At 37.9% G+C, this 13,899-nt stretch overlaps 1 protein-coding gene and 1 pseudogene across 1 annotated transcript in view; one reads left to right on the top strand and one right to left on the bottom strand.

Annotated features, from left to right (window-relative positions):
• Positions 1–13,899, top strand: part of SYNE2 (spectrin repeat containing nuclear envelope protein 2) — a 316,861-nt gene that overhangs the window by 45,154 nt on the left and 257,808 nt on the right. Inside the window, 1 exon segment of the mRNA XM_055303886.1 lies at positions 6,188–6,317. Within this exon segment, the coding sequence (XP_055159861.1) occupies positions 6,239–6,317 (79 nt within the window). The 5' untranslated portion in view covers positions 6,188–6,238.
• LOC129496009 (ubiquitin-like protein 5) lies at positions 4,882–5,270 on the bottom strand (annotated as a pseudogene).

Raw genomic sequence — 13,899 nt, 5'->3', positions numbered from 1 at the left:
GCAATGTGAGACAACATGGACAGACCTATAGGATATTATGCTAGGTGAAATAAGTCAGACAGAGAAAGACAAATACTGTATGATTTCACTAGGTGGAATCTAAATAAACAAACAAAAAGCAGAAACAGACCCATAAATACAGAAAACAAACTAATGGTTGCCTAAGGGGAGAGATGTAGGAGAAGGCACAAAATGATAAAGGGCAGTGGAGATACAGGCTTCCAGCTATGGAAAGAATAAGTCATGGGGATAAAAGGTACAGCAGAGGGAATATAGTCAATAGTGTTATAATAGGTTGTATAGTGAAGGGGCAGCTACACTTGTGGTGAGCACAGCATAATCACTGTGTTGTACATCTGAAGCTAATGTACCCTGGTTTGTCAACTGTACATCAATCAAAAAAGTCACCCAATCTGCGAATTTGTACCAAGAGCTTCTGGTCCAGGGATGATGAAAGGACAGGTGATAACAGAATTAGGAAAAGTTGATGGGAGAAAAGGTGAAGAAACTTACTGCATATGTGCCACCAACTATCTTATGTCAGTTTGTAAGCAGATAAAAGCTAATGACTGTCAGTTGCTAGGAATAGCTCTATAACTCAACCAACAAAGGGACATCCTTCAGAATTGCTAGGTGGATCATAAATAACATGGTGCAGATAAAGACTAGGAAAAAGTGATGGGAAAAAGTGATGACCTTTAAAGCACTAAATAATTACCTGAGTGTACCCACATTGTCTTTCCATGGTAGGTCTGATCAGCCTCTGAACATGAGACAGATGTCCCTTTCCTCTTGCTGACACTGCATTTTTCCAGTGTTCAGAAATAAGAGACCTGTTAAGCTACAAAAAAGAATTTTAGGAATCTTTTCTGGAAATTTCTGAAAAAGAAAAGTTTTCTAATATTTAATTTATGTCAAGTGTATTTTCCTCATTATGAAGATCTACATGTTCCATAGCAAATCGATTGGAGAACTGATCCTGAACTAAGTAATACCTTGTTCTTTATTTTGTCATCATTTGATTAAAATAAAAGCAAAACTGTTTCTCTTATTACAGCAGAAATATGCATTCACCGTTTGAAATTTTAAAAATGTAAATAAGCAAAAGGAAGGAAATAAAAATCACCCATAATTCTGTTCACGAGAGATAGTCTCTATTAATTTAATTTTTGAGTTGAAAAAATTCGAATTATAATAATCCAAAGTAAATGCCAAAGTTTCTTTCAAAAATGGAAATTCTTGTGTTTGAGGTTTTAGAGATACCAAAAGGATATTAAGATGTTTTGCCTAAGCAAACCACAGTGACTTCAAAATTGCTATGCCATTTATAAAAGTGTGCCTATTAATTTATATGAATTTTATTTTATTTTATTTTCATTTTTTAAAAAATATTGTATCCATTTATTCATGAGAGACACACACAGAGAGAGGCAGAGACACAGGCAGAGGAAGAAGCAGGCTCCATGCAGGGAGCCTGATGTGGGACTCGATCCTGGGTCTCCAGGATCAGGCTCTGGGCCGAAGGCGGCGCTAAACCACTGAGCCACCGGGGCTACCCAATTTATATGAATTTTAAAAGCACAATTCCACACCATTCCACTTGATTTTAGAATCTTTAAATGCCACTATGTTAATTCTTTACTGAATTCTTGGTTATGGGCCTGCAGATGGTCCGTTATTTTCATTCTCATCCCTGGATTTGTCACATAATTGTGTGTAACTTTTATTTGAAAAGGAAAAGTCAAGCTGTGAGGAACCCCCGGAAGGGCTCTTCCCTGCCAAATCTATTTGCACAGGGAAGCTGGAACATAAATGAGATGATGGCCTTGGGGTTTTTTTTCTGATAGACCCTCGTGACTCCTGTGAGCCTGTGGCCACGCCCTTGTTCCTCTTTCTGCCTTCCTTTTTCATAAGCTTTCTAGTTTGGTAATTCAGATCCTGAGAAATCTCTCAAAGGTTTTCTTTTCTACTTTGTTTTTTTTTTAAATTTTTTTTTATTTATTTATGATAGTCACACACACACACAGAGAGAGAGAGAGAGAGAGAGAGAGAGAGAGAGGCAGAGATACAGGCAGAGGGAGAAGCAGGCTCCATGCACCGGGAGCCTGATGTGGGATTCGATCCCGGGTCTCCAGGATCACGCCCTAGGCCAAAGGCAGGCGCTAAACCGCTGCGCCACCCAGGGATCCCTTCTTTTCTACTTTGTTCCAGTTTTTGATGGGCCCTATTTAACAAAAAACTTCCACCCTGGAGATATCAACAGTTTCTCACCAAAAACAGTTGAGTTGAAAATGTCATCATAAATTATCTTTAGTCAGGTCCTTATGACCTCTGTAGCGCAGTCTGAGAAATAATTGTACTAAGACAGTATTTGTGTTAATCATCTAACACTTTGAACTGATTCAGTCTTTAAAGTTTAATTTTACTTTTTTAAAGATTTTATTTATTTATTCATGAGAGATAACAGAGAGAGAGGCAGAGACACAGGCAGAGGGAGAAGCAGGCTCCATGCAGGGAGCCTGACGTGGGACTCGATCCCTGGTCTTCAGGATCACGCTCTGGGCCAAAGGCAGCGCTAAACCGCTGAGCCACTGGGCTGCCCTAATTTTACTTTTGATGGACATATTTTAGAAGCTCTAAGAAATTCTTCAGTAAATAAAAAATTATTATATTTTATTGACTTGATTGCTAATAAGTTTTCCCCATTAAAAACAGAAACCTTGGGGCACCTGGGTGGTTCAGTGGTTGAGCATCTATCTGCCTTTGGCTCAGGTGGTGATCCTGGACTCCCAGATCCAGTCATGCATCATCTTCCCACGGGGAGCCTGCTTCTCCCTCTGCTATGTCTCTGTTTCTCTCTGTGTGTCTCTTATGAGTAAATAAATAAAATCTTAAAAAAAAATAATAACAAAAAACACCCAGAACCCATGAACAATGTGGGAATGTGGGGCGCTGACCCTCCTCCCCACCCACACAGTTGCAAATCCACGTATAACTTTTGACTCTCCTCAAACTTAACCACTGATAGCCTACTGTTGAAGCCTTGCTGACAACAAGATAAAGATAACATCGATTAACACATATTTTGTGTGCATGTATATATATATAATACATAATATACATATAATATATATATTACTTACTGTATTCTCACTATCAAGTAAGCTAGAGAAAAGAAAATGTCAAGAAAATCATAAGAGAAAATGTATTTTCACTACTGCAAAATATCTTTGTACAAGTGGACCTGTGCAGTTAGAGCCCATGTTCAAGGGTCAACTATAGTTATTTTAAGGTCTATACTTCTTTTCACTAATACATTCTTTTTCTTCAACTTTAATATACAATGTAGTGGATTTCACCTACCCTTCTAGAGCAGGAATATTTGATTTCCTGATTATCACTTTGTTCTCTATTGTTCTGTTTTTATTTTAAATTCTTTCTTTTACATTTAATACCTTATATTTGATTAATAGTGCATGGTGATGAGTGATTCTCAGAGACATTCTTATTAAATTCAAGGTATTCGAATAATGCGAATGGGATCATTTGGAGTGAAATGCTGTTTTATAATTAGTGTACTCCTGACAGTCACATCTCTCTCCAGCTTCAGGTGTGGGACATGCCTTCTTCTTTGCTTCGACAGCACCTTCTACATACATTTCTTAGAGGATTTCACTCAGTATTATGTTCATTTGTCATTCTCAGAAGGTTGAATTCCTTGGAGCACTTGGGTGGCTCTGTTGGGCGACCACGTCTTGATTTTAGCCGGGTTCATGATCTCAGGGTTGTGAGAATGAGCCCCGTGTTGGGCTCTGCCCTAAGCATGGAGCCTGCTGCAGATTCTCTTTCCCTTTGCACATCCCTACTCCTGGCCCTGCTCATGTACGTGTTCTCCCTCTCTCTCTTAAAAAAAAAAAAAAAGGAAAAAAAAAGAAAAAAAAAGATTGAATGCTTTGAGAGCAGGAGCTAGGATGTTTAACTACTTGTTGAATAAAGAATGAAAGAAAGAATAAATAAAACATGGCAATTTTAGCTAGCTCTATGAGGTACCAACATATATTGGTTAGGAGCATAGACTCTGAAGCCAAAGCCACCTGTCTTCAAATCTTAATTCCATCATTTATTAGCTATATGTCCGTAGACAACTGTATGTGACATTTTGTTTTGGTCTTTCAAATATGAGGATAATTAGAGTACCCAATTCATATAGTTGTTTTAAAGATTAATTGAGGTTATATATGCAAAGTGCTCAGAACGGTGCCTTTATATAGCAAGTGCTATACAAGTGTTTGCTACTATAGCTCTTATACCCCCTTTAAGAAAATAGTCCTGGCATGGAATAGTGGATGCCTTTAGGAAATTCATTCTGGAATTCAGTTTTTCTCCCATCATCATGAAGAAGTACTTTGTCTTCACTTTGGGTTTAGGAGCCCTTGAGTATGGCAAGAGGTAGTAGAGGTCCTCAGTACATTAAAAGCTGAAAACATTTGTACCTTTATCAAGCATCAGGCTGCACAGGCTCACTTGAACTAACAAACAGCTTTTCATTTTGGTTAGAAGCCTATCAACTCAGTATAGTAACACTGTTAAGGCAGGCAGGCTCTGCTTCATCTTAATTCCAAGGGTAAAACAAATTATTAATTAACAAACATAGTTTATTTTGGTAAAATAAACTTTAACAACAGCAGTCCGTGGGAGAGATAATAAAGGGGTTTTGGATGATAAACAGAGTGGGGAAAACAGAATTTTGAAAGACTTTTGTTTGGCAACTTCTAAGATTTTATTAACTTGAATTTTTAAAAACAAGCATCCATACCAGTGTGGGGGCGAGGATAGGAGAAGAGGGCAGGGCAGGACAGGACAGCGGTTAAGAATTCTCCTCTACTGGTAATAAAGCTCCAGATCCATCCCATCCTGGAGTTCATAGTCCCCCTAAAGGCATGTTGTCTTGAAAAATCATGTGCCACTTCTTCAGGACGATATTTTTCCAACAGGTGCCATTTTGGGGCTGCAATCAAGCTCTTAAGGTCTCCCGTGATTTCATCAGTGTTTTACTTAATGAGGACCTTCTTCCCTAGCTTGTCATTACAAACAACCTTGATTATCCTGTTTGGAGCTGGAAATGCCTGGAATCCACCAATGTCACAACCTCCTTGCTCAAGGACTGATGGATCTTTGAAGTCTGGCCCTAGCATTAAACTGTTGGATGATTTTTATTCTTTGGATAAAATGATCTGATTGATTGTATCTAGCTGTTGGTCTCAGGTTTATTTATCGTTGTCTCCCTCCCACTACTTTATTATAATGAATTTCCAACATGCAGGAAAGGTAAACACTTTTACAGCGAATACCCAGAACACATTGAACATATAGATTTTACCACTAATGTTTTGCTGTATTTGTTTGATCAGGTGTCTGTACATTTACCCATTTTTCTATTCATTCCCTAATACATTTTATGTTTTTGGTTAGGTTTATTTCGATAAGAAAGTCATCATCTATGTAGGAAAAGTCGAGTTTTTCAGCCCCCAGGATACTATTACTGGTGTACACATGCATGAAGTAATAAAAAATTAACTCTTACTGGAAGGATTCTTTAAGAGTCACAGTGGGGGTAGAGGGAAAAAATGTGTGGAAAAAGCGAGTGCTTGGGAAAATAATTCAATATAACAGATAACTTTATCAAAACATCCTTCTTGATATACTTTTTTTTTAGTTTCACTTTGCAAGCTATGCAAGCTCAGTTATTGTTTCCAGTAAATGGCAACATTTATGGAGCAGAAAGGAACTAAGTTAAATAAAAAGTTGTAAGGAAAATCCTTGCAGATTGAAGTGAAAGATAAAATACATCCAAACAGCTAAGCCGTCACTTTGTGCCAACTTTACTTCCCCCCAAGCAAGTTATGGAATCTCATTGGGTGGCTTCCCTTTTCGCCCCTGGTGTAGAATCCACAGTGCTAGCTGGTCGGGAGTCCTGCCAGCAGCTCGAATAGGTCACAGGGCAAAATCTTGATTATGATTCAAAAAAAGAAGGCGTAGTCACTTTGCCTCATGAACTACGGAAACACTCACTAGAAAACTTCTCTTGGAAGGGCACGTTTCATTTGCTGTTGCCTTCTGGTGGTGTGTGTTTACTAGAAACACAGAGTTGCAGAGTCACTAATGAGCATTTATCCTTTACTTTTAGTTCGCTTCTTTAACTGAGATGGACATGGTATAATCTCCATTGAGTCAAAGGATGGCATCTAGTCCTGTGCCTCCCACCGAGGATGAACAGGTTTCCTTGGGCATCGATGATCGCCATATTTCACTGCAAGGTAATTAAGATGGGGTGGGGGGGCACCCGTAGTAACTGTGGAAACCTTACCCTCACCTTTCCATCTACTGCATTCTGTCTCTCTTAGATATTTTTCCAGTGGTAGAACCTTTCAGTGTATGTAAATGTCTTTATTGCTACCTCGGCTCTCTAAGAAAGTAAGAAATAATTGGAAGGAATTTGGTATCACGGTTTCTCACTGACTGTATGCATTTTATTTGTAGTGAAAATAGATAACGATAGTTTGCTTGGAATTGTTTGCACTTATTTTACATCTTTTTGCATAGCCTAACTTTCAAATGTACATCCTTATCTTGCCTAAAAAGAAAAGATTAGTGGTATGATCATGAGTGAATAACCTTTGAATCCTGTTAATCATATTATGCATTTATGCAGACTCAGCACTGTCTTTATATACATATATATTTTTTAAATGCTTCTTGTGGAGCTTGGCAATATTTGTTTTGTACGTTAAAAATTCATTAGTCTTTTCACCATTGTTGATAAAGTAAATCTTGGAGCTGAGTAAAGTTAGCTAGTGTAGAAGAAATAAGGCGACGCTAAGTCTTTGAAAATATTTATGAGACTATGTATTTTAAAATAATCTTTAAAATTATGTACAGGTTTTTTTTACTTATTATTTATTTGAGAGAGAGAGACAGAGAAAGAGAGTGCGGGGAGGGGAGCAGAGGAAGAAGGATAAACAGACTTCATGCTGAGTACAAAGCCTAATGTGGGGCTCCATCCTAGGACCCCAACATCATGCCCTGTGCTGAAATCAAGAGTCAGACACTAAACAACTGAGTCACTCAGATGCCCCAAGATTATGTAAACTTTTATACAATATTCTTAGAATGTTACTTAGAAGCCATAGATTTTGAGTCATTTATTTTTATTTTATTTTGTACTTTATTTTTTATTGAGTTATAAAAGACATGCAACATCTTTTTTTTTTTTTTTTTTTTTTTTAATATTTTTTATTTATTTATTTTTATTTACTTATGACAATCACACAGATAGAGAGAGAGAGAGGCAGAGACACAGGCAGAGGGAGAAGCAGGCTCCATGCACCGGGAGACTGACGTGGGATTCGATCCCGGGTCTCCAGGATCGCGCCCTGGGCCAAAGGCAGGCGCTAAACCGCTGTGCCACCCAGGGATCCCAAGACATGCAACATCTTAATTAGTTTCAGGTATACAACATAATAATTTGATATTTGTATATACTGTGAAATGATCACCACAGTAAGTCTGGTTAATATCCATTACCATATATAATTATAGATTTCTTTCCTTATGATGAGACCTTTTTATATTTGCTCTCTTAGCAATTTTCAAATACTATACAGTATTACTAGCTACAGTTACCATGCTGTACATAACTTGTATTTGAGACACTCATGATAGAGATCGCAAATGACTTTCTTTTCTGATATTTTCTTTTTTTAAAAGACTTTTATTTGACAGAGAGTTACAGCCAGAGAGCACAAGTGGGGTAGGGAGATGGGATGGCAGAGGGAGAAGGAAAAGCAGACTCCCTGCCAGGCAGGGAGCTGGACACCGGGCTTCATCACAAGACCCTGGGATCATGACCTGAGTCAAAGGCAGATACTTAACTGACTGAGCCACCTAGGCATCCCTGATATTTTCTTTTTAATTAAAAATATGTTTTGAATGATTAGTTTCTGACTTTGGGATCAAGAGCTATTCCAATAGGCTATACCTACAAGTATCAGTCTTTTAAAAACAAATATCATGTAGTTTATATAGACTAAAAACATGTAATGTGTTGAAGTAGTACTTGAGGTAAGAATTTTAAAACTTTTCAATAAGTAAATTTTTTATAGTGTTATATAGTATCCACAAGTAATTGGAATTAAATTTTCATTTAATCGGGTAGGGAATGGGTAAGATAGGTGATGGGGATTAAGGAGGGTACTTGTAGTGAGGGACTGGGTGATGTATGGAAGTGTTGAGTCACTATATTATACACCTGAAACTAATATAATACTGTATGTCAACTATACTGGAACTTAAAATTAACTTAAATTACATTGAGAAATTTTTCATTTAACTGAAAGAAAAAACCTTTTGTTCTTGATTTTCTCTGAAGTTTTGGTTGCATGTGAGTAATAATTCATGTAACCTAAAACATATCAGGAAGATAGTGCATCAATAAATAGTAAGGTAAATCTAATTTCTATTGCTAGCTGTGGCTCTTGCTAGTTCTTTGGACAAAAGGCTTTAGCTGTTTTGAGTCTTAGGTTCCTGTTATTTGAAATATGGATGGTATGCCTATGTTGCACCTGTGTTTTAAAGATGAACAATAATGCGTAATGCATGAAAAGGATCTCACTCGGTACCTGACACAGAACAGGAGTTTAATAAATGCATTTTAACTTCTTTTTTACATATTTACAGTCAAAATCTGTGTCCCAAAAGGTTTCTTATCTAGGAGTACACAGCTTGAGTAGAACAACTTAGTGTATAGAAAAAAATTATAAACCAGAGTCTGGTTTTTACTGTTTTGTTGTTGTTGTTTTGGCATTCCTATTCAATGGCTTCTCATCATATGTAAGATAGTCTAGACTTCTTGGTGTGGTTCACAGGCTCTTCTAGTCTGGTGCTCCTTCCTCAGTGCCCTCATCTCCCACCTCACTCCCATAAGCACTCTGTGCTCCAGCTATATGGCTGCCCAAAGGCCCACACTCCCCCTGCCCGTGTGCTTTTGTCCAGGCTGTCCCTCAGAGTCTCCTTGCTTCTTCCTTCCACTTGAAGAAATCCAGCTTGCCTATCCCTCATCTATCCTTTATCCATCCCAGAGTCAGCCAGTCTCAGCCTCTTCCTGAGCCCTGCCGTCTTTTTGGCTGAGAGTCATACTTCCCTCTCTTCTCCCGTAGTCCTTATTTTGCCACTTACAGTGTTATCATTTTTATATTTCATAATGTTTTCTTCCCCACTGCAGGGCACCAAGACCTCTGTGTCACAGCTCTAGCTTCCACAGCACTCTTACACACATGATCTCATTCAGTCCTCACAACCACACTGTAAGGTAGATATTTTTATCTTCAAGGTACAGAGAAGGAAGCTGTGGCTCAGGAAGATGGAATTACTTTCCCAGAGTCACACAGCTAGTGAGCAACAGAGCTGGGGTTTGACCTAGAGGATGGTTTTCTTTCCACTGCACCACACCTCTTCACATGTCAACACATGTAGACACATTTGAAGAACAATTTGAAAAAGGAATTTCCCTAACACTCTGTTTGGAAAATCTACTTAAATCTTAGCCTTATTCTAGTTAATCAATAGCAAACTTTTATATCCAGAATATGGATGGTCAACTTCAAATAACATGAATGATCTAAGGTTTGCAAGTAGCTCAAGATAATGAACAAGTTACTGAGAAATGAATAGTTTCTTATAGTGCGCTTTGAATTATACTATTTGCTTTACAGTAAGAGATAAATATGAGCTCTTTGGCAGTGGGAATGTAATATACATGCACTACCAGTGTGAATGATTTTTCTTTACAATCCATTTAGGGGAATGTGGTGTTGGATGCATTGCTCTATAGGGGGAGAGGTGGAAAGCTAATACTGTAATGTAGTCAGATTTACACCAGACAAAGACTGGTCACATTAGCCGGGTACACTCAGGGATATCAACCAAGAGGTTCCCATGACTATAGAATAATGGCTTAACTATGAAATGAATAGATCTCTCAAGGTTAAGTTCTATATGATTTTTATTTTATTTATTTATCTGAGAGAGAGAGAACAGGTGAGGGGCAGAGGGAGGGGAGAGGGAGAAGCAGATTCCCCACTGAGCAGGGAACCCAATGAGGGGTTCAATCCCAGGACCCTGGGATCATGACCTGAGCTGAAGGCAGACACTTAACCTACTGAGCCACCCAGATGTCCCTAAGTTCTATATTATTTTTAGCAGATTTAGAATTCTTTCAGCCTCAGTTAAAGAAAGGAAAAGAAAGAGAAAGACGGAAAGAAAGAGAAATAGCAAAGGAAGGAAGAGAGGGAGGGAAGGAAGAGGAAGTTATATGTATTTCTAAAGGTAACATTGGTTTTGTAGCAGGATTATTAGCTATTTGAACAAAAAATTGCTAGATGATATTATGAACCTTAGCTACTCCTAAGCAGCAAGTTGTTTGCAATAGTCTTAAAAGTAATTTGGCTTTGCACACTGTGTTACAGACTTGTATTTCACAAAATTCACATGTGCTTAATAATCCTTGGAGTAATATGAGAAAAGAGATTTTATGTGATATGAGAGGAGCAGGTTCACTGCTCATAAGGAAGTTTTTCTTTTCTAATTTCAGAACTTTTTTAGAGACAGAGACCTATTTAACTTATAATACCTACTTTATTTTAGCCAAACATATCTAAGATGAGACAATTATGCCATACTCTAACTTAGAATAATATGCTCAAGAAAAAATTAAGATGTCTGCATTGAAATGTAGTGACTCATCGTTGATATGCTATGAAAACAGATTTCCATGTGTGTAGGGCCTACAATAAATCAGGCCAAGGAAATCGGACAGTGCTTTGCTGAGAATGAGGGAGCAGGACAACAAACAAGCAACTTCATGTTTCTTTTTGTTCATCTTTTGTGTGATCTTTGAGAAAATGCCCTTATGAAGGGATTTTTGAAGGCCCATATTGTAGGGAGATATTTTATGTTCTCAGTCTATTAAGGAGCATAACATTGAAATGATTGGATTGTTGGGAACGAAAAAGAAATGGCATTTGTGAATTTGAGCAGATTAATGTAAAAATGGAACGTATCTTACTTTAGCACATTTTGTACTACTAGAGATGGTCCACATTTTAAATGAAATGATATATGAAAGATCAGGCTATGAAAATAATAGATATCTTTAAAAATTATTTGCTTTATCAAAGTGTCCATTATAGAATTTCTGTAAATATTTCCATTGGATTTGTTATCTGGCAAAATAACAGGTGCTTCCTTTCCTTTTATCCTAAGAAAATAGTAAACACATATTTTGTATGAAACACCTGTGTTGAGCTCTCCAGGTGGGAAAGGGAACAGTTCTTTGGAGTACTGGCTAAATATGATTGTGGAAGCAGTAAGAGGTAAAGTTGGATGAGTATCACAGGTTTTTTAAGTTGGAAGGGACTTTCTTTGCCATTCGATTTAATTTGAGACTAGAGTAGTATTTCTGAAATTAAGATCCCTAAGGGAGCTAAATTCAAGGCTCAGGATTTTGCCTTTAGGCAGGGAGTAGCTGTCAGGTCTTGAGAGTGAGAATATTTGGTTGGAGGTCAAAGTTGTACTTTAGGAGATCAGTCATTACTAATGACTGAAATTGCCAGATGAGGTTGCCTTATTTATTTTTATTTTTTATTTATGATAGTCACAGAGAGAGAGAGAGAGAGAGAGGCAGAGACATAGGTGGAGGGAGAAGCAGGCTCCATGCACCGGGAGCCCGACGTGGGATTCGATCCCGGGTCTCCAGGATCGCGCCCTGGGCCAAAGGCAGGCGCCAAACCGCTGCGCCACCCAGGGATCCCTCACTCTGATATTTTAAACAGCAGCTTTGGCATTCTTAAACTGTCTTGGACACTATATATTTCAGATTTCAGGCATTTTGTTAGAATTACACATTCTAGAATAATAAAATAATAGAATAATTTGTTAGCCATAAAAGGGTATGATAAACTTTTGTAACAAGAGCAAATTGCTTTCAACAATGAGGTAGGCCAATGCTTTAGAAAAATAGCATTTGAATACAGAATGTTATCATTAATGAAACAAAGAAGTTGGAAGGAGTGTGTGTTCTCTTACCTTTGACACTGCACGAGGAGTTAACTTCCATGCAATCCTGCCAAAATGGTTAACTATCTGCATGAACCTGTATAAAACCGTGTTCGGCCCAGTTACTGTGTCCCTACAAACAATGCTCATATGTTTTATTTAGTGTTGTCTTCCGGATGATATATTTTAAAATATTAAAAAACCATTTATGCCTTCTGGATGGACATTACTCAGTAGGGCTTGATAGTGAAACCTGGGTCCCTGTAGTTAAGTTATTGCTCCATTGAAATCTATTTATTATTTATCCAGTATCCATCTAAGGGAGGCTTTTGATTTATGTGATATTTTATTTATTTATTTATTTATTTATTTATTTATTTATTTATTTATTTATTCATTCATTCATTCATTCATTCATTCACAAGAGACACACAGAGGCAGAGACAAGGGAGAATGTGAAGCAGGCTCCCTGTGAGGAGCCCGATGTGGGACTCGATCCCAGGACCCCAGGATCACAACCTAGCTAAAAGCAGACATGCAACCACTGAGCCACCCAGGCACCCAATGTGATGTTTTTAGACATGGTTCATGTTTGGTGGGCTAGATGATAAGCACAATAATGTGATGTAATGTTGAATTTTATTCAGTTGCTCAGTAAATACTGAGTCCCGACCATGTGCTGTGGGCTTGTTGTTAAGGGGACAGAGATGTGAATAGATTGTGTACCTTCAAGAAGCATGTGGTCCAGTGATACTTCTGCTTGTTGCTATCAGGTGAAAGAGCATGAGCTGGCACATGGATTTAATTATTCTTATGTAACAACGTGAAATCCTTGACTATATGGGGCTTACCCCTAATTTTGGATTCAACATAAAACCCAACCAAAATTTGACTCAATATGCTGTCTGGAGTATCTTTTCACACTTCCACTGTAGGGAGGTGAAGAATGAAAGTGGATTCTGTATAATTTTTTTTGAGAGGTGAATTATTTGTCCCTCTCATTGTAAAAATCAAGCCTTTTGGTAAGAACTTGCCTGGGATGAGTTGTCTTCTTGCTGAACCTCTTGTAATTGTGTTTGTTTGTTTGTTTGTTTGTTTTTAATCTTTGAGTTTCCTCTCATCCTTGGGCATTGCTTGCTTTAATAAACCTTCTGAGTTCCGCCAAGTAAGTATTAGGAGCCTTCCATAGGATGCTCCTGCATCTTTACTGCCAGTGATGTTTCTGACATATATCAGGATTTCAGTAAACAACTGTGTAGTGAATAAATGAGTGGTCTTTTCCAATATATATATAAAATAATAAAGTACTCTGAATTAGAAGAATTGTTCAGTGTTCAATGAGAGAGGATGGGAACATGGGTCTTTTCAGACATGAGGCAGTGTGGGTGTCGTTTATGGGTCTGCAGGCTCAGTAGTGTTTTAGTATTGTGTTTCTAAGAGAAATTCTGTTTGCTTTATGAAGGCAAATGAATGAAACCATGTAAAGTCCGAGAAAGAGGAATGGGATTAATAAAGACTTCTGAGTGGAACTTCTACCTTTTTACAACCAGGCCCCCAATGCGGAATTTTGATGAACATGATGAATGAAGAGTAAGGAAGGGATATGCACTCTCAGGCTGTATTTTTGCTTCCCTAACCAGTTCAGACTGCTTGCTCAGTTATTAAGAATAAAAGCAAATCATCTCTGGAGTCTTTTTTAGGGATTAGGTGATTGTTATACCCAGGAAAATAATCAAATTATGGTTCTTCATTGACACTCAGTGCTGCACTGTCCCAACACGAAAGCTT

The sequence above is a fragment of the Nyctereutes procyonoides genome, unplaced genomic scaffold (assembly GCF_905146905.1).
Source record: "Nyctereutes procyonoides isolate TBG_1078 unplaced genomic scaffold, NYPRO_anot_genome, whole genome shotgun sequence".
NCBI lineage: Eukaryota > Metazoa > Chordata > Mammalia > Carnivora > Canidae > Nyctereutes > Nyctereutes procyonoides.
The sequence above is the reverse complement of the archived record's forward strand: the minus strand, read 5'-3'. Positions and strand labels throughout refer to the sequence as shown.